Genomic DNA, 21429 nt, shown 5'->3' on the forward strand with positions numbered 1-21429 from the left:
TCATTTTGGGCTTGCTGCAGTGGAAGTATGAAATGATCCCTTCTCCACAACATTCCCAGCTCCTCTTACCCTTGACCCAGAAGCCATTGTTTTTGCTTAAAGCTGGCTCTTAACCGCTGATTGGAACATTACAGGCCCCATATGGAGGCTGTTGCTGAGCATTTCCCCATGATAGTTTAAAAACTTAATGCCCGTATGTTGAGCCAAATCTACAAGGCTCCTCCGCACCAGCAGCCAGAAGTATATGGCACCAGTGAGAAACAGCATAGCCTTCCTAAAAAGCATGCAGAATTTGGGACTTTGCGGTAGTGGGGAGTGAGCATTCTTTAGGAAAGCGAACACATTTGAGAAGCTCCTTCTCCTTGTTTGTTATCTGTAATCAAATCTGTGAAGACTGATAAGTCCAGGGTAGACCTTCATCAGATTGCTCAAGGAAATGTTCATGTGGGAGAAGGCATTCCTGAAGATATCCTGGGTCAGATATCCTGAGTTAACAATTATTGCATCCTCTGGGAATTGCTGTTGAATGTTGTAGAGATGCAGTCCTGTTCCTTTTGAATCCCATATGCAGTTTGATTTGCTAATATGTTGGATCCAGACTACATCTTTGTGGGCACAAGGATTTCTGGTCACAGAACACGATTTTCCACGCCCCCAGCAACCTGAAATGCCTCCCTGAATCCTGTTCCTGGGAGTCCCCCTCCTACAAGAACAGGATTGGGGGAATTTCAGGGTGCCACAGAAGGGGCGAGGTGAGAAAATGGCACTCCACGGGTAGAAATCCTTCAGCTGGTGGAAGTGTCCAGTCTGGATAAAAGTCCTCAATTTCCTGGGTACGCTCATCTCTTTATCTCTTTGCTTCTCTTAAGCAACTGACTATCCATCTGCGGAAGCACAGTGAGGTTCTGGTTGAGCTAGAGAATGGGATCAAGAACTCTCGCAAGTTGGAAGCTTTATGCAGGGACTTTGAGATGCAGAAAGTTTGCTACCTACCACTCAATACCTTCCTGCTCAGGCCTCTGCACCGGCTTATGCACTACAAACAAATAATGGAAAGGCTTTGTAAACATTATCCACCAAATCATGTGGACTTCAGGGATTCCAGAGGTGAGTTGTTTGGGAAATTCTTCCTGTGCCGGTAAGGCTCTGCAATAGTGAGAAAGCACAATATGGTTGCCAGGTCAAGCATGGCAAGCAGCAAGAGGGTGGATGGCTGCATGGGGGACATGTGACATTAGCAATGTTACTACATTACTTCAGGTACAACCTGAAAGCTACAATGTACAGCTCTAGGAATATTCAGAAACTCTATGGTAAAACCAGAGTTTTAACCATAGGCAAAAGCATAGAGTTTCTGGCTATTTCAGAGCTATCCATTGTTACTTCCAGGTTGTACCTGAACGTGATGTACTAGCATGGAAGCTGGCAATGTTTTTTTTTTTCTTGCCGCTGCTCAGAACAGCAGCAGGCAACAGTGACAGGAAGCCTCCCACCATAACATAACATAACTCTAGAAAGTAGCATATGGAGAAGGCTTTAAGGACTCAAAGCATGTCTGCTTTGTATGCAGAAGGTCCTGGGTTTAGCATCTTGTATCTTCAGTTGAAAGGATCTGGTAACAGTTGATATGAAAGACCGCTACTAAAGATCCTGGAGATCTACTGCCAGTCATGGTAAACAAGACTGACCTTGATAGACCAGGCATTTGACTCAATATAAGACAGAATCCTGGGTTTGTGCGCACTGCTTTACCCCAAATTGCTAACTTCTAAGTGGCTATTCCTGAAGGGGAGGGGGGAGATCAATTTATTCTCTCATTCTAGCTGCTTTTGAAAGCAATTGAACTATCATGGAGAAAGCTGAAAGAAGTGGTAAATATTTAAAGCAATTTGTGTTTGAATACAATGGGATTATGCCTTAGGCCTCTGCAATCTAATGCCTGAGCCCTGGCAGTCAAATATATTACGTAGATACAGCCTCTGAAAAAAAAAGGTTTAATAACAGCACACACAAGCAGCCTTTTGTTTATGAGTATTATCCGTTCAAACTTTCAAGCTTCTTACAGTATTTTCTGGGCTGCCATCCAGAACAACATAGATGCTCTTGGAATGAGAAAGCTAACTTTAAATATAAGATGTGTTAGCATAGAACAAGTGCTAAGTAGAGATGAGCACAAACTGAAATATAAACCAAAGTTCGTCACAAACCAGGCCGGTTCGTGGTTCGCAAACCAGCGGTTCGTTAGAGCCCATTTCTGACAAAACGCCACAAACTTTAGGACAGTTCGTTTGGTTCATTTTTTGGTTCATCACGGCAGACAGCCTGGTGCCAATCATTCAGTTTCCTAGGCAACAGGGCTTGGGCTTTCTGCAGACCTTCTGCTGACCCAGAAGTGACCTTCTACTGACCCAGAAGTGACCTCCTGCTGACCTGGAAGTGGTGATTTGCTGGCCCAGATGTTTTCATGAACCAAAAACGAACTGGTTCGTGAACTGGGGTAGGTTCGTGGAAGTTCGTGGTTCATGAAACGTAACGAACCATGAACCACATGGTTCAGGGGTTTTTTTTCTGGTTCGTGCCCATTTCTAGTGCTAAGCATCAAGTTCAAAACATACTGAAAACAATACATAATTTTTTAACTGTTAGAAATTTGTGCAGCGTCTTTTTTTCCTTTTTCTCAATGTGATTCTTAACTTGCTTGCTCCTTACATATTAGGAGTGAGAGATTGAAGCTGGGAGAAACCATAGATGTATCAGTACCAAGAGTTAGATTTCTTTGAAGATAGTTCTGGAGAGCCAGTGTAACAAAGGTGCCAACAGCATTGAGGAAGCAGGATTCTATCTGATTTGATAAGACATTGATGACTGGCTAATCCAGCATTCTGTCTGAAATTTCTTGCATTACTTCTGTTGCAATTCTGGTGGCTAGGGGCTGGATCCTGTGACTCCCTTCCACTAAATTTGGTCCTATGACCAAATTGTACTTCAATGGAAAAAGGCTTTCTCTGATGGCAAAATATCTTTTGTTGCTGACAGAAGTCATTCTGTGTTGGGAGGAAAACTAGGTGAAATTGAGTTATAGGATCCAACCCTAAGTTTACATCTTAGGCAGTGACTATCTCATGGCACTACAGAGCTATCGAATAGTGTGGAGCCACTGCCACTCTAGTGGCAGACTCCTCTCCCTCCTGCAGTATGCTGACTTTTCTCCAGAGTGGCAGAGAAGGAGAGGTAGGTGGGCAAAAGGAGCACTGGCATGATGTAGCAGGAGATTCCATGGTTGCATACTATTTCTGTGCTGTGGAGCTTTGAAAGAGGCACTCCATTAGTATCTTGGCTATTCCAGTTGCAGAGCTTTCAGTGTAGCACCTGCAGTCATTGCACGTTCATGTTATATTTTACAGTTCACAAGGCTAAATCTGCTCTCAAAATTACAGTGCAGACTCTTACATGAGCAAGTGGAATCAGTTTGAATGCACCCACCAGGTCCCATGCAGAAAGTCTGAAATTCTTTGTGTGTGTTTTACATTTCACAGCTGCTCTGGCAGAGATCTCAGAGATGGTGGCTCAGCTCCACAGCAGTATGCTAAAGATGGAAAACTTCCAGAAGCTGCATGAATTGAAAAAAGATTTGATAGGCATTGACAATCTGGTGATTCCAGGAAGGGTAAGTGGCAGACTAAGGATAGCAGGAGTTGAGTCCAGTGGCACTTAGAGACCAACAACTTTTTCAGGGTATAAGCTTCAAGAGTTAAAGCTCCCTTCTTTGGATACCAGATAAGGTATCTTCAGATAAGGAAGCTTTGTCTCTAGAAAATTTATTCCCTGGAAATCTCTAAGGTGCCACTGGACTCAAATCCTGCTGATCCACTGCAGACTAACACAGCTGCCTACCTAAGATGAATAACACTCTTATTCATCTTCGTTCTTCTGTGCCTCCACACATGGGGACTGCGCAGGCGCAGGCCAGCCGCCGGAGAATTTTCTAGAGCTTCTATGGCTCCGAAGGGGCCGTCTGTCGCGCGCCTCAGCGACCGTTTTCCCGCCCAAACGGTCACGTGATCCTCCAGCGACCAACGGCCCCTTCCCTCAGTTCTCTTCTTGCCGCCGCTTGGAGAGAACGTGAGCTTGTGCTCTGTGCTTTGTGCTTCGTGCCTTTCTTCTGACTGATTGATCTTGGCTTTTTGACTTCGGACTTCTGACCTCGACTATTCTTCGGATCTCGCTTTGGACTTTGACGTGGACTCGGTAATACGACTCGGACTGTTTTGACCCTTCTCTCGCGTGCCCCTGAAGATGGCCTCTACGGCTCTCTTCAAGCATTGCCTGCAATGCCACACTAAGATGGCCAAATCCGATGGCCATGATCTGTGCCTTTTTTGCTTGGGGGAGACCCACAATGTGTCGGCCTGTAAGGTCTGCCAGGGGTTTACCAACAAGGCCCGGCAGGATCGCAAGGCCCGACTAAATTCCTCGCTGTGGCAGAAGGTTATGTCTGAAGGCGCTCCGTTACCTCCGCCCAAGGCCGGCCCTAGCCCCTCTGCCGAACGGCAATCAAGAGCTGGCTCAGTGGCCTCCATGGGGTCGAGACCGAAACCGCGTCCCCCGAGTGCCTCGGCGTCGAGAGCGGCCTCTCCAGCGCGGCCGCCCCGGAGCGCGTCGTCTACCAGGTTGGATCCGAGACCAGCTTCGGAACCGAGGATCCTGGTACCGAGTCCCCGGTCGGAACCGACGACCGGTTCGATCCCGATCAAGGCGAAGAGGTCGAAGCAGAGATCCCCTTCGAAGTCGAGGAGCGCGTCAGTTCCGAGGTCTTCTTCTTCGGAACCAGCTAAAAAGAAGAAGAAGACCAAGCATCGCCGGTCCCCGCGTCCCGCTCCACAGGAGGAGGTCATCGTGCTCCCGCACACGCCTTCCCCTCATCTGGGTTCCCCTGAACCAGAGGAGATCTCTGAACCGGTGCCGGATCCGATGGCGTTTGAGACTGTTCGGGCAGAGTTTTCCTCGGGACCGGAGCCGAGCCCACGGCCACGTCTGAGTCGGCCATCTCCCGCCCGTCGTTCGCCGAGGTCGGAACCGAGCCCGTCTCCGCATCGGAGTCGATCTACCCCTGCTGTCGGTCGCGAGAGGCGTCGGTCCGGGGACAGTGTCCGATCCGTCCGGTCCACTGCGTCCCGACATCACCAGGCCTCCTACCTTCCCCCGTCGTACCACTGTCAGTGGGAAGGGGCGCCTACGGGTTTCACCGCATCAGAGCCGAGGCCTTCGACATCACAGGCATGGTTTCCACCTCCAGTCCACGGTGAGGGATCCCAGCTCGGTTCCGATGAGGGGGACGTCGAAAGCCTGGGGGACTACCAGTCGGAGTCCTGGTCTGAGCCATCGCCCGCTGATGATGTGGTGCCTGCTACTGGTTCACCGTATGAAGACCTACGGATTTACTCTGACCAGATGGCACGAATGGCTCAGGCCTTAGAGGTGGACATCTCCTCGGCGGCCCCCCAAACCAGGGACAAGCTCCTCAAGAGGATTTACGGGGACAACCCAGCATACCTCGGTTTCCCCATGCTTGAGGGTATTGAGGAAATCGTGGATAGGGTGTGGAAGGTGCCCTGTGACCAGCCTCCTACGCCCAAGCGAATAGAGCAGCTGTATAAAATCAAACAGGGCACCTGGCAGGCGTTGGTGAAGCACCCTCCACCTTCCTCTCTTGTTACCGAGGAATTCAACCACAAGCGGTCGGGCCACACATCTGTGCCAGCCGATAAAGAAAGCAGGAAGCTTGATGCGCTGGGCAGGCGCCAGTACACGGTGGCTTCGTTGGGCCTGAGGATCGCCAACTACCAGACAATCATGGCTGGTTACCAGCTCTACCTCTGGGAGAAGTTGGCATCCTACACTCGAGACCTCCCACCTGAGCAGAAGGCTGTCGTCTCCCTGTTGCAGACAGAGACTGTCAGGCTGTCTAAGCAGCAGATGAATGCTGGGAGCCACGCTGCTGACACTGCTGCTCGGGGAATGGCTTCAGCGGTGGTCCTCAGGCGCCACTCCTGGTTGCGGTCTACGGCCCTGTCCCAAGAGGTGCGTTCCAGGGTGGAGAGCATGCCATTTGAAGGGGACTCGCTGTTCTCCAAATCGACCGACGAGACCCTGAAGAAAAAGAAGGAGGACCGGCAGACGGCGCGGTCCTTGGGGCTGGCTCCTGCGGACAAGCCCACCTCCAGGCCACGGTATGCTCCCCGGTCCGGCCCTTACCACTTCCAGGGCAGATACCAGCAGCAGCGGCCGGGCTACCACCAGTATCCTGCCTACCAGCACCGGTCCTACCCTCCTGCACAGCAGCAGAGGAGACGTAGGCCCTTCAAGCCTCGCCCGTCACAGCCGCCGGCCCAGCAGCGAGATCAGCAGGGCGCCGGGAGGCAGTACTGACGGGTCGCGCCAGCCGTATCCCCGAACTTCTCGGACAGACTGAGTCCACTCCTCTCTGAGTGGGAGTCAATAACATCTGACTCATGGGTCTTAACAATTGTTGAAATGGGATACGGGCTGGAGTTCGTTGAGCTGCCTAGGTGCAGTTCACCCCTGACAGCTGTCAATAATACTATGGCTGAGCTGGATGCGGAGATTGTGTCGCTCTTGGCCAAGGGTGCTGTGGAAGAATTGCCCTATGAGGACTCTGTAAAGGGGTTCTTCTCTAGGTTCTTCCTGGTCCCCAAGAAGGATGGGGGCTTACGTCCCATTTTAGATCTGAGGGGCCTTAATGCCTTCCTCAAGGTGACCAAGTTCAAGATGGTTACGTTGGCGGCTGTGATTGCCTTACTGAAGCAAGGGGATTGGTTTGCGGTCCTTGACTTGAAGGACGCATATTTTCACGTGGGAATACGGGAGGAGCACAGGAAATACCTGAGCTTCGTTCACCGGCAAAGGGTTTTCCGGTATAAGGTGCTCCCCTTTGGCCTGTCCACTGCCCCACGAGTGTTCACGAAATGTGCGGCCCCTGTGGTTTCCTTCCGGCGGGAAGAAGGCTGTACCATCTTTCCGTACCTCGATGACTGGCTCATCGTGGCTGAATCGGAGTCTAGGCTGGTGCAGGACATTGGCTTGGTACTTAGCACTTGCCAACGCCTGGGACTCCTGGTGAACTTTGAGAAATCCAAACTGGTGCCCAATTGCAAAGTGTCCTACATTGGTGCACTATTAAACTCTGTGGAGGGTAAGGCTCTGCTCCCCTTGGAGAGGGCTCGGTCCCTGAGGGGTCTGGTGTCCATGTTTAAAAGGAACCGTTTCCAGTCCGTGCGCACTATCCAGTGCTTACTAGGGCATATGGCAGCGGCCACCTCTGTGGTGCCCTTTGCTAGGCTGCATATGCGCCCTCTCCAGAACTGGTTTGTGCGGAGGTACGATGCTCTGCTGCACCCTCCGTCCCTCAAATTCTCTATCCCGAGGGTCATCCTCTCTTCCTTGGACTGGTGGCTGTCTGATGACAACTTGTTTAAAGGGACTCCCTTTGGGTATCAGCACCATGACGTCACGGTTACCACTGATGCCTCTCTGTTGGGATGGGGGGCTTACTGTGGTGATGTGTCTGTGCAAGATGTCTGGTCTGAGAGGGAAAAGACCCTCCATATCAATGTGCTTGAACTAAGAGCCATTCGTTTCGCACTTGTGTCCCTTACAGCACTGCTGAGAAATCGTCAGGTGTTGGTGCAGACGGACAACACGACTGCCATGTACTACGTGAATCAGCAGGGGGGCACAGTGTCCATGGCCCTGTGCCGGGAAGCCACGCTCACTTGGCAGTGGGCTATCAGGAACGGCGTGTCGCTCCGTGCTATACACGTGACTGGGTCAGACAATGCCCGAGCAGATGCCCTCAGCAGGGTCCCTTTGCTGGACCACGAGTGGGAACTGAACGTAGAGTGCATTGGGCCGATCTTTCGGATGTGGGGTCATCCAGTGATAGACGTGTTCGCCACTGCGGCAACCACCAAGGCCCACACGTTCTGTTCCAGGGCAGGGAGCGACCCCCTCTCTATTGGGGATGCCTTCCAGTTTTCGTGGATGCAGGGCTTGCACTACATGTTTCCTCCATTCCCCTTGATTCCCAGGGTCCTGTGCAAGATAGAGGAGGACGGGACGGACTGCATCCTGGTGGCCCCCTTTTGGCCACGGCAGGTTTGGTTCCCGAGGCTCCTGCAGATGTCCCGACGGACATATGTCAGTCTGCCCCCTCGGCACGACCTTCTCCTGAACGGGAGCCTAGTCCACCACGATCCCAGGACGCTGCACCTGACGGCTTGGCGGATCGTTCCTCCCCTGTAGGCTTTACTGACGAAGTACAGAGGGTCCTCCTGAATGCTCGTCGGCCATCCACTAGGCGCGCTTATGCGGCCAAGTGGCGCAGGTTTGAACTTTGGGCACTTGATAAAGGAGTGGTGCCTGCCAGCAGCCCCCTAGGGGTTGTATTTGGGTACTTGTGCCACCTGCGGGACCTGGGCTTGAAGGTTTCTTCCCTCAAGGTCCACTTGGCAGCTATATCGGCTGCTCACACCCCAGTTGAGGGTGTTACAGTGTTTTCTCACCATCCCGCCAGTTCCTTAAGGGCATGTTCAACCTATACCCACCTGTGTCAGCACCGGTGCCTCAATGGTCACTGTCCCTGGTTCTTTTACGTCTTATGTTGCCTCCATTCGAACCTCTGGCTACCTGCCCCTTGGACATGTTATCGTACAAGGTGGCATTCCTGGTGGCTGTCACATCGGCCAGAAGGGTCAGTGAGCTGTCTGCATTGCGGTCTGACCCTCCCTTTCTTGTGTTTCATCCCAACAAGGTGGTCCTGCGTCCCTGCCTGGGTTTTCTGCCCAAGGTGGTGTCCGCTTTCCACCTCTCACAGGATATTTCCTTACCTGCATTTTTTCCTCACCCTTCCTCTAAGGGGGAAAAGGCCCTCCATTCCCTAGACTTGAAGAGGGCCATAGCCTATTATCTGGATAGGACGAAGGGATTCCGGTCGAGCCCTCACCTGTTTGTGTGCTTTGGGGCCAAGGACAAGGGTAACAGGGCTTCTTCACAGACCCTGTCTAGGTGGATTGTGGCGGCCATTGCCAAGGCCTATTCCCTGGCAGGGTTAGCTTGCCCGCTTCATGTCAGGGCCCATTCTACGCAGTCCCAGGCATCCTCCTCGGCGCTGCTCAGGGGTGTGCCCCTGGCTAACATTTGCAAAGCGGCCACGTGGTCCTCTGCAGATACCTTTGTCCGGCATTATGCCATAGATGTAAATGCCGAACAGGATGTGTCTGTGGCCAAGGCTGTCCTGCACTCCCTTTTTTCCTGAGGGAGTCTTGGGAAAAAATTTTCTTGGCGTACCTGCTAGGTACCCTTGAGTGATAGAGTGTATATATGTATATTGGGGTGTGTATATGTGTAAATATTGAGTACTTATGTACCACTACACAATTTGCAGGGATGTATATATGCATATCTGTTTGTTGTTGTTCTTGTTTGTTCAATAAAATTGTGTTGTTCACCCCGCCTTCCTTATTGCGTGAAGCTTGGTACACTCCCATGTGTGGAGGCACAGAAGAACGAAGATGAAAACAGGGTTAACATACCTGTAACTTATGTTCATCGAGTTCTTCTGTGCTGACACACAACCCTCCCTCCTACCCCGCTGTGAATTCCAATGCACGACGAGGTGATGGCTGTAACGGAAATTGGTGTCTTTAAGGTGTTATGGCTGAAGTGTATTGGTCAAGCGGCGGCAAAGGAGAACTGAGGGAAGGGGCCGTTGGTCGCTGGAGGATCACGTGACCGTTTGGGCGGGAAAACGGTCGCTGAGGCGCGCGACAGACGGCCCCTTCGGAGCCATAGAAGCTCTAGAAAATTCTCCGGCGGCTGGCCTGCGCCTGCGCAGTCCCCATGTGTGTCAGCACAGAAGAACTCGATGAACATAAGTTACAGGTATGTTAACCCTGTTAAACTCAACACTTCTAAGAAGGGGAAATGGATACCAATTTTTAAGGGATGTTTGGTCTCCCATGTTCCTTGTTTCTCTTTATTGATCACAATGATTTCTTTTACTGTTTCCCCCTTTATGTTCCCTCAATGTTTCTCTGATATTGAGTGTCTGAAGTAAGAATCGGCACTCTGCTTATCCCCGTAATGCATCTACTGTTCTTCCTTGCGTCTCTCCATTCTCTTTCATAATTTTGCAGTAAGGAAGTCCAGTACAGCGCAGCAAGAGTCTTGTTGAATGAAAACAAAAATCTTTCTGATTTAGAAGCCTGTTTCTTGTGGCATAAGAATCAGTTTTTCAGAGACAGGGAAATTATGGCATTATGAGCATTCACCCAACCAAATTTACTAAGGTGGGAGAATATCCACACCTATGAACAGCTACTGGGGGGAGAATGGTAAGCTAAAGTCAACAGAAGAACTAAAAGGACAGAACACAGAGTCAGGATGGTGGCTAAGAGCACAAATAGAATCCAGATTTGCCAAAGACAAAACACAGGGATTCTATATGGAACGATGCCCTTTCGATAAGTTGCTGTTAGAAATAGATGGAAAACTGATAGGAAAATTATATGCCTTCATGAATCAATTGAAGACAGAAGAGGAGGCTTTAAAAGTCCATATGGTAAAGTGGGAACAAAATCTGGGGCATGGCACAGATCTGGAGCAATGGCTACTGTCATGGAGAGTAAACATCAAGATAACAAAATCAACCACCTTTATAGAAAACCTATATAAAATGTTCTATAGATGGTACGTGACACCAGAAAAATTAGCAAAGATGTATACTGAAATACCCAATAAATGCTGGAAGTGCAAAGAAAAAGTGGTCACCTTTTTCCATATATGGTGGCTGTGTAAAAAAGCGAAGAGTTATTGGAAAGGGATACATGAGCTGTTGCAAGAGGTGCTAGAAATAAACATACCCTATAAACCAGAAATGCTCCTGTTAAATATAATACCAGAGGAGCTAAATAGGGAAAATAGATATTTGATAATACATATAATAACAGCAGCAAGAATAGTATATGCCAGATACTGGAAAACACAGATATACCAACAAAAGAAGAATTGATAGAGAAAATCTTAGAGATAGCAGAAATGGACACACTGACAGAATTAATAAAAGAAATAAACGGACATGATGGAAAACAAAAATGGACCCCGTTTTATAGATGGGTTAAATGGAAGTATAAAATAGAGACATAACTATATGTTAGCAGAATACAATCAAATGGATGAGCAGAGTAAAGAGGTACTAGAATTAAAGAATGCAGACTTATAGTGATAATAGCGTAGTGAAAATAGTATAATTATGATGGAATTGTAGAGATGAAATGGAATGTATGATTTATAACATGTATCCAAAGAACGTAAGACTTTTGATTAATTTTGTTATTAGAATAAGATGGAACTAAAACAAATTAAAATATTTTTAAAAAAAGAATAAGAAAGGCAGAAGTGGCCTGCCTGGTTGAATCTCACCTAAATGTACTTAAAGGGAGCAGGCGGGCAGAGCCGCTAACAGAATTAAATCAGCTCTGCAACATTAATTACTCCCAGACATTCAGCCAGATGTTTGAAAAGACATTTCATGTGTTGTGTCTGTTTATTCATACACAGGAATTTATTAGATTGGGCAGCCTTAGTAAGTTGTCCGGAAAAGGCTTGCAGCAGCGGATGTTCTTCTTGGTAAGTGACAGAAATGGCTTACAATTGTCTGTAATGAAAAACAACCGTGCAATAAAATGGCAAAGGGGGCATTTTATAGGAGGAGTTCAAATGCAAGTTGTGAAAAAAAAAGAAAAAAGAAATCCAAGCCAAGAGTGATCTCTTCTGCTCCGTGTAGGAGACTGTTTTTCTTCTGATTTTTGCCTTAATTGTGTACATTACTTCAATTAAATATAAAGACATGCGAAGCTGCGGTTGTGTGGCTGTTTCCTAAATACTGTACCCAGTATCTGCATTTTCCCTGTGCTTTTCAGATGGCCACCCCAAAGATCAATCTTAAATCTGAATTTTTTTTAACCAGGGAAGGGCTCATGTCTTTGTGGCAGAACACATGTTCTGCTTGCAGAAAAATCCAAGACTCATCCCAGCCATCTTTGCAAGACTGGGGAACACCTCTGTGTGAGACTGAGGAACCACTTCCAGTTGACGTTAGCCATATTGGGCTAGATGAAGCAGGGGTGTATCATGGTAAAATGCAGCCCAAGAGTGTGTCTGCCCCATCCTCAACCCCAGACTTACCTCCAGAGAGGATCCTGTAGTAGGCCCCGCCATCATGAGGCAAGTCACTGCATGCCTCACCTGGGACTAGGATTGCCAGGTCCCCTTACCCCTTACCTGGTGGGAGGGGGAGGATCCAGCACTCACCTTAGTTGTCCTGTACATGCTCCGAGGGTGGTGCGATGACATCACTTCCAGGAAGTGGTGTTATCACGTAGGCCCAGGAGCACGTGCTTCACAGCAGACCAATTGGGGCCACAAACAATCCCAATTCAGTCTGTTTGGGGCCCACATCAGCCCATTGCAAAGCACAGGAGAGCTCCTGGGCCTGTGCAATGATATCACTCCTGGGCGTGACATCATCATGCCACCCAGGAGGCCTGTTCACCTGTCTTTCCTTCTAGCCAACCAGGTGAGTGATGGCGAAGGGTGGAAGCAGGGGATCCACCAGAGGAATGACAACCCTACCTGGGACTGATGCCCCTTCCTGATCTGGCTGGGACAGATGATGGGCTGCCCACCACTCTGGGGCCTGGATGATGGCAGCCATGCAGGAGGTGGGCCAGGCCATGCCCTTCCCCATGGCAGTCCCAACAGGGTGAGCCTCTGCTTTTGAGCCCCACCCTCTTTGGGCTCAGCCAGACAGCCAGAGTTGTCTGGAGCAGGAAGAACTTGGGCTGGAGGCAACCAGCTGCAGCCAAATCAACTGGACAGGGAAAGGGGCATGGCATCCCATTAGAGAGCTCTGCACCCCTCAGAGGCACCTTCACACTGGACCAGGTATCCCAGGAAGTGGCGGGACAAAGCAGCTTTGCCCTCATAAAAGGAGCAACTGCCGATCAGGGAGGAGCTCCCACACCTGGAGGGAGGGAGACAGGGAGCGAGCACGCCCACTTGCCTACCAGTCCACCCAAGAATAGGAATCACCACAGGAGGTAAGAAGGGACAGGGATACCTTAACCATCTCTCTTTACTTTTGAGGCTTTCAAGATACCTTTGGAGAGGCACTGGAGTATGCAGTCCCTCTCCCACCCAGGGGTCCCCTGCACATCTCCTCTTGACAGAGTGTTCATTTGTGCTCTTTTTCCCTTTCAGTTCAGTGATGTCTTATTGTACACAAGCAGGGGCCTGACAGCTTCAAATCAATTTAAAGTCCATGGACAGCTTCCACTGTATGGCATGATGGTAAATATGTGTTGAGCAGAAGCTCTTAATTCAGTGTTGCTGCTGTTGAATAGAGGTGGGTACGATCCAAAAAAAATTACCGATCAAGCTGATCGTGGATCCGCGCCGGCGACGACCCCAAATCACCGATCCACACCGATCATCTCCCGTTTCCGATCTGTGGATCGGATCGGGGAGACCAAAGTGGAGGGGTGCCCCGCTGTTCCCAGCTATGTGGGAAGGTGGGTGGTGGCAGCGACCACCGGGCTCGGCGGGCACGGGGAGACAGCGATGAGCCGCTTCCCCTCAGGGAGGGGACGTTCACAGACACACACTTAGAGCAGAGGGGGGGGGAGTTTTTAACCCGGCTACAAGCCACCTCCCCTCAGAGAGGGAACGTTCACACACACACACACACACACACACTTAGAGCGGGGGGGGGGAGTTTTTAACCCGGCGACGAGCCGCCTCCCCTCAGGGAGGGGATGTTCACACACACACGTGTGCACGCACGCACGCGCACACACACACGCACACACACACACACACACACACTTAGAGCGGGGGGGGAGTTTTTAACCCATCCCTGCCTCTCCAAATAGAGAGACCCCGTCAACATGTTTCAGCCAGCTTTAAAAAAAAAGCAGGGACAGAATCCTCCATTCCTCCCCACCCAATTTTAAAAGCAAGCAGCCAGTCGAACGCTGGATCGGTCGCCGTGGACGGCACCGATCCGCTGGGTCCCAATCGCGCGAACACCATTATCGTGGGTATTTTTCTGTCGTAATGCTGATCGTGCACATCTCTACTGTTGAACCTCTTATTATACAGCCATGAGAGTGTAGGTTGCATTGTTTGGATGGTGTTGTTTTATACTGTGTAATCAGGCTTGAGTCTCAGGGAAAAAAGCAGGCTACACATTTATTCATTTATTTTATTTACATTTGTTAGCCACCTTTCTACCATGCAGAAACTCAAGGTAGATTCCAATATCAATAAAACAATCACAGATTAAACCAAATAAAATAGATGAGGCAGGATATATAATACTTGACAAATCTGTCATGAAATGAAGATGATTTGCCCCAATCAGTCTGAAATGTGGTATGCAGAATCTGTCTAGAGAGCTACTTGCAGGGAGTGGGATAAATCAGGGCAATTGTTTTAAAATTCTATATAGTTCTCTTCTGGTTTAGATTCTGTCAAAAAATCACAAACATTCATCAACTGATTTGTTGAAAATCCATTATTGTAATGAAAACATTATCATGTTGCATTGAAATAAGGGCAAATTATGAGTGCTTCGTTTATTTACATTTTTTATGTTATTTACTGAGACATGTTTATATTGCACAGGAGTGTGGAAAGGCCAAAAAAAAAATGCCATTCTCCACCAACATGGAGGGCTTGTAATTCCATGATTTTTCCGTCCAAAAAAAATCAGTAGGTTTCAGTTTTTATGAACTATATGTCAAGTATTTTGGCCAAGCAAGACAGAATTATAAAATATCTCTTACATATGCTCTAGGAATTGTGTGGCTTCAAGATTTGAATCATAGGTGATTTCTAGGAATCTGTGTTGTCGGAAACTGTTGCTGCATAGACTGGTGAAATCATGTAAAATCAGTTGATAAAGGATTTGCAGAAATGCATAATGTTTTAAAAGAAAGTTTTTCTTTAATTTGACATCCTCTGCTGAGATAAAAAGTCCATCTATATTTTAGTCATTTTCAGGGATGCACTAATACAATGTTGATTGAGTAATTAAAAAAAATCATTACCATGAGTTTGCGTGCCTCAAACATACATCCTCTGCAGCCCATTCAGTTTTTAAAATGTTGATTACAGATAACATTTCTTACTGCAGTTCCTCTGAGCTAAGCTGCATTCAAGCATATAGCCGTTTGCTGATTGTAGCTAGTAATAAGCTTAGAATGGTATGCCTACTACAATGATTGCTACTGTCCTCTTGTTATTTCTTGCTGGAATTCCTTTTGTAAGCAGAGCGTGAAGCTTAGTATTTCCAGTAATAAAATTACCCACTCCCGTGTTCATATGGTTCAACTGTGCTTGCATTTCTCTGAGCTGTATCAGCCAATTCCCTTACCAGTTATGTTAGGATGTTCATATGTTCATGTTGTCAGATAGAAGAGAGTGAAGAAGAATGGGGGGTCCCTCATTGCTTTACATTGAGAGGTCAACACCAGTCCATCATTGTTGCTGCAAGGTAATTAATTTTGTACCATGTATATTTTGTTGGTCCATTATTAAACATTCCGGACAAACTGGTACACAAACTGTAAAAAACCTGAAAATATTATTTCAAATATTTGAATCCATATGAACCTACCTGACTACTCCGGTCATCCTCAGAGGCCCTGGTTTGTGTGTCCCCATCATCCGTGGCTAGACAGGGGACAACCTGAGAAAAGGCCTTTTCGATCATGGTGCTAACATTTTGGAATTCCTTACCCAGGGAGATTTGTCTGTTTGTCAATATCATTGTCTTCTGCCAGCAGGTGAAGATGTTTTTTCACTAACTCTTATTAGCCCTCCTTCCTGTTTGTTTTTAATGAGTTTGTGTGTCTATATTTTGTATGTTTGTTATGCTTAATTTAATTGTTTTAATTATTTTCTTACATTTGTATTTTAGATGCTTCTTAACGTTCAAAATATTTTAATGCTCATCACCTTGGGGACTTTGAATTGGGTGTAAAGCCAGCATAGACATGTTATAATTAAATAAATAATTCAAAAGACTTAATTATAATAGTTGACCCCTGAATATACTTTAATAAGCTGCTGCAAGCAGGGAATTGTCTATTTTTGATGTACCTGTGGCCTGTTTAGATATAATATAAGATAAAATATATAGTACAAAGATAAGAATATAGGCTGAAATTCAAAGTTCAGCTTAATTCTGACCAGTTTATGAAGCTGAATGTAGCTTGTGATAAAATGAACAAGGTCTGTCTTCCATTCCCAGCAACCGCTCTGAAATGGACAAGTGGAGCGAGGACATACAGATGGCAATTGACCTGGCCGAGAAATGTAACGGCCCTGCTCCTGAATTTCTGGGGAGTAGCCCACCTGACACTAGTAAGTACAGAATAAGGAAAGCCTGTGAAATTTAGAATAAAGGATCTTTTAAAGCCTTTAAGGGAATGAAGCAAACTACTTTTAATGGCCCGATTTAATTTCAGATAGGTCGCGTAGACATTTTGTTTTTCATTGCAACAAATCTGTTTCTTTTTTTGTATTTCAGCAGTTACAACTCTAGCAGTGTTCGTTTTAGGGAAGTAGGAAGTAGTTGAAGACAAATGTACTTTTAATGCTCTAAAACAATTTTATAAAACTTTTAATATTAATTTCTGTAAAGTTGTCAGAATTTTGTGATACAGTGTTCTATACGGATTCTGATAGGTTTGTGTACAAAAAAGAAAAAACTAAGCAGGACCAAAGGTGGCAAACAAATGTATGCAACATTTGCTTTATGTAGGCCAGAATGCAACTCAGAGTTAAACATACTAAAGTTCACCGATGGCAACCAGATTCAAGTCCAGTGCTACCTTAAAGATCAGCAAGATTTTCAGGGTATAAGTTTTTGGGAGTCAAAGCTCCCTTCTTCAGATTTAGTTTAGCACACTGAATTCTGAAGATATCTAAAGAAGGGAGTTTTTTTTACTCCCAAAAGCTTATACCCTGACAATCTTGTTAGTATTTAAGGTGGCACTGGACTCAAATCTGGCTGTATTTCTGCCAATTAACAAGGCTATGCACCTGAAACTCTTAGTGATGGCAGTAAGATATAGCACACTGAGCCCTGAGGTACAATTTGTGGCTGCAATTTATCTCCAATTACAGAATATGGAATATTTTCCCATAAATTTCTGCTTATTGCTACTTTCCACCCCAGATTAAACAGAATAGGTCTTCCAAGGTTTGAAGAAATAAGCTTCAGATGCGCTTGTCTTTTGCTTAATGTTTTCATCGTCTATATTTTGTACAAGGGGGAAAAAAAGAGATGGTTTTTCCCTACATTTCATAGAGTCCCCAGAGGAACCAACTGTAGACCAAGAATCAGAAGATGATCTCAATGCGTCCCGCACTTCACTTGAACGTCAAGCTCCTCACCGTGGCAACACTACTGTGCATGTCTGCTGGCACAGAAATACCAGCGTTTCCATGGTCGACTTTAGTATTGCTGTGGAGGTATCTGCCTCAGAACAAGCTGGACTGCAGCCCCCAGAGAAGTGTGACCTTTCAGTGACAATTTCCTTTCTGCCTCTTGTTTGGAAGCACTAATCTGTCTGTGCCCTTCCTTGATTCTTGGGAACTAACACGAAATTCGTTCCAATGATATTTTGTCATTTTACCAAGCTATTTCTTTAGCGCTAAAGTTTGAATACCTTTAAGGCATTCACATTTCTAAATTAATTTAAAGATCTTGAGTCAAAGAAAGTTTCCTCCCAGTATTTTATTGATGCTATTTGTTTTTACCTCAATGTATTTGGAAAGGACGTTGGCCCTGACTCTGGGTGCTGCAGTTTGAAATGTAAATTTTAATGCAATTTTGTTTTATTAGAGGCTTTTCCCTCCTTTTTGGGATCTTACAGTGTTCTTATTTCAGTCTCATCTGCTTCCTCACTTGTCTTTTCTCTATCACAGGATATCCACGTGACTTTTCCCCTCCTCCCCATTTTTTTAAATAAAGCTAAACCAGTTTTACTCAAGGCACTAGAATACTGAATTAAAATGTTTTGTTTCCTAGTCAATGAAGTTACATTTTAATAACTACAAGTTTTGTGTGGAACTTTAACCTGCCATTTTAAAGATGCTGTTGAAGATGATATCCTTATAGACCTGTTTTTGGCTGTCTGCCACAAATTTTTTTAAAAATGCATAAGGTTGAATGAAAAATAAACATTTTTGGAAAATCTAACATCTTGCTAGAAAAAAACTGTTTCTATAGAAAAGGATAACACACCGCTTGTGTTGTATTATAAATTGGTTTAGCTTCTTCAAGGTACCTGCAGACACCCATTTCCCCAGAAAATGCCTCTAGGTTGCTGTAGTTGCATTGTGTAATAGGGCTATTAGGAACACTTTCAAGATTTAACGATAGCTCTATTGAATCAATACATAGCTGTAAAACAAGCTAAACCTCTAAAGTACCAAGTGCTGTTCTGAATTGCCTTAAGCAAGCTTGTCCTTCTGCATTAACATCATTTTTTTTAGTTTAAATAATCAGAACATGCTATAAGCAACCTAAAAGCAGAGTTCATGTGTTACACATCTGTCTTCAGTTCCACAGCTTGTCTCCTTAGCAGGGCAAGTTACAATCACACTTCCCTAATTCTGTGGATAAATGTCACATCGGCATTATAGTTTATTCTTTCTTTGTGTCTCTCCCTCCTTTCTGTCTCTCTCTCTCTCGTGGTAGACGATCCTCTCACTGTCAGTGACTGTACTTCCCTACCTGCTGGACTGATCAGTGATCAGCGGCCTGTTTCCATTTCATATGTCTGCTGGTACCGAATGCAAAGCCTGTCCTTTTATGATATCCTACAAAGTGATGAGGTAACCAAAGCAGAAAGTAGAAGCTAAAGGGAGTATATACACACACATGTGCACACACACCCTCTGTCTCTCAGATTTTTAAAATCGGTCACTTAAGACTTAATTTTTTTAAAAAAATCAATTGCTGTTGCTGACTTTTAAAACTTGGAAATGGAACAAGTGCCTCTACATTTTGCATCAGTTTAGTTTCTTCAACTGGTGTCCGTTTCTTCAGTTGTTAAATCACATGCCCAAGTGACCTGCCTTGAGTCTCAGGGAGAAAGGCTGGCTATAAGGAAATAAATAAGCCGCTACATTGGTAATAGTTTAAATACCTCTATCAGAGTACATCATAAAAATTGTGTTTCAGCACTGGACATCATTGCCACTTTTAATCTAGGGGCGAAAAACTCTTCAAATTATTTGCCGCTTCCTTCATTTCTTGGCAAAGAGAAAGTTCAGTGCTTAATTGCAGCAGAGACTGCTATATTATTTGTCAACAAAAAAGAACGTGCCACTATTCCAAATCTGTTGATAGGAGACATCTACCTTTTAATGTTCATTCTTCTTCATGCATTATATTTGCGTCTTTTACAATATTTAAAGGATGGTACTTCCTTTTTAGTAGCAGTTTTAAAAGTTGCTTTTCTGTGCAGAATTTAAATGATCTGTGTATAGAACTGTTACTGGAATCAATCATATCATTAGCATGATAGTTTAGGGCAATATTAAGCTGGTATTCCCCCACCACCACCCACAAAAAAATTATTGGTACTTCAGCATCTAATCAGGAAACATTAGCTAATTTCTTAAGAACAACAGTGTACAGGCAAGCCTCATTTATAGGCTGCAGGAGGAATTCTGTATTTCAGGACAGAATATTAAAACAATCAAAAGAGGGAAAAAAGTAATCCAGTGTCAGTGGAAAACACACCATTTTACTTGAGGCTTGCCTGATTTCTTTCCATCTGCCTGTTACTGCCTTTTAACATCTGTGTGTGAACTTGCTCACTCCTGTTGCGTTGTCTCTCTCACTTGCAGAATCAACTCTCTGGAAACCTTTTGAGAAAATTCAAGAACAGCAACGGGTGGCAGAAGCTCTGGGTAGTATTCACCAACTTCTGCATGTTTTTCTACAAATCCCATCAGGTAACCGATTTGCTGAAACCAGCAAAGAATCCTGCTGTTTTAATGTGGGGTTTCTTTGGCCACAAAGAGAAAAAATGTAAACACTTGACAGTCTGTTTTGCTGATTGTTCTAAAGGCATGTGATGGATTTGGCGGGGAAGTTTAAATGCTGCAGTTAGATCAATACAGCCAATATTGTGTAGTGGCTAGAGTTCAGAGACTAGGGTTCAAATTTCCCACTCTGCCATAAAATTCACTGGGTAGACATGTCTCTGCAATGAAGCCTTTCCTCACCTCGATGATCCGATGTGGAAGGGTAAGAGAAAGAAGGCTTTTGTCTGGAATCCATATGCCCCATCTTCCTAAGTTCCACCCCACTAGAGAGCATACTGGGCATTGACAGTAGATGCCTTCCAAAATTCAAGAACTCATTGAGAATGGTGAAGAACACAACGATGCATATACAGCTTTCTGCATCAGAATAAAGAAGTCAGTCCAGTATTCAATGTAATACTTGTAACCAACACAAGGTTTTTAAAAAATTTTATGAGGCATTCCTACTTCTCATACAAGAGAGAAAGCATTTTCTAAGGTGGTATCTGTTATGATACGCATTTTCATCATCCTTTTGAAATCATGTTTGAATTTATACGTATATGTATGCCGGTTTGATCAAGTCATTTAAAAACCTTGATTGATCAATGTGAGTCAAAATCAGTTTAATTTCCCGCTTTTTACTGCTGACCCTTAATAATGAGCCAATTTTAGATATACCTGAGTGCAGTTTTGTTAAGTTTGTATCGCAAAGGCTGTTACATAGAATGTTCTAACAGCACTTCCATCTTCTATTTTTAGGACAATCATCCTTTAGCTAGCCTCCCTCTGCTGGGTTATTCTCTTACCATTCCTTCTGAATCTGAGAACATCCATAAAGACTATGTCTTTAAACTACACTTCAAATCTCACGTGTACTATTTCAGGGCAGAAAGTGAATACACATTTGAAAGGTATATTTTGTTATTGTTTGCTTGCACTACTGGATTCTTGCATTATGGGACAGTGAGCTGGCTCATAGGTGCTGTACATTTGCACCTAAACATCAGCAAGAGTCAGCCTGAGCTCTGACAACTAATTAAATTAGTTGAAATTCCTGCATGTTGATGGTTGTGTGTATCAGATCGAAGCATTGGTAATCCACACCAGTACCCCCCAGGATTGCCAAGGAAAGCCCCAAAGATTCTCCCTTCATTCCATTGTTTAAGTGGGGGGGGGGGCAAAATAATGTACTTCTTTGTGTAGCAGGACTACCAGCGTGTGCACTGAAGAGTGTTCTTT

The 21429-nt window shown here is 45.6% G+C and overlaps 1 protein-coding gene across 6 annotated transcripts in view; it reads left to right on the forward strand.

The window, feature by feature from the left end:
* Positions 1 to 21429, forward strand: part of FARP1 (FERM, ARH/RhoGEF and pleckstrin domain protein 1) — a 245227-nt gene that overhangs the window by 221829 nt on the left and 1969 nt on the right. For 4 of the 6 annotated variants that reach the window (XM_054974922.1, XM_054974923.1, XM_054974924.1 and 1 more), the window contains exons 18-26: positions 870 to 1107; positions 3537 to 3667; positions 11638 to 11706; positions 13339 to 13428; positions 15552 to 15634; positions 16394 to 16506; positions 17456 to 17619; positions 20008 to 20115; positions 20950 to 21101. In XM_054974922.1, the coding sequence (XP_054830897.1) occupies positions 870 to 1107; positions 3537 to 3667; positions 11638 to 11706; positions 13339 to 13428; positions 15552 to 15634; positions 16394 to 16506; positions 17456 to 17619; positions 20008 to 20115; positions 20950 to 21101 (1148 nt within the window). Of the gene's footprint in view, positions 1 to 869; positions 1108 to 3536; positions 3668 to 11637; positions 11707 to 13338; positions 13429 to 15551; positions 15635 to 16393; positions 16507 to 17455; positions 17620 to 18850; positions 18988 to 20007; positions 20116 to 20949; positions 21102 to 21429 lie in introns of those variants that run through there. The other 2 variants (XM_054974926.1, XM_054974927.1) reach the window with 2 other exon arrangements.

The sequence above is a fragment of the Eublepharis macularius genome, chromosome 3 (genome assembly GCF_028583425.1).
Source record: "Eublepharis macularius isolate TG4126 chromosome 3, MPM_Emac_v1.0, whole genome shotgun sequence".
NCBI classification, from domain to species: domain Eukaryota; kingdom Metazoa; phylum Chordata; class Lepidosauria; order Squamata; family Eublepharidae; genus Eublepharis; species Eublepharis macularius.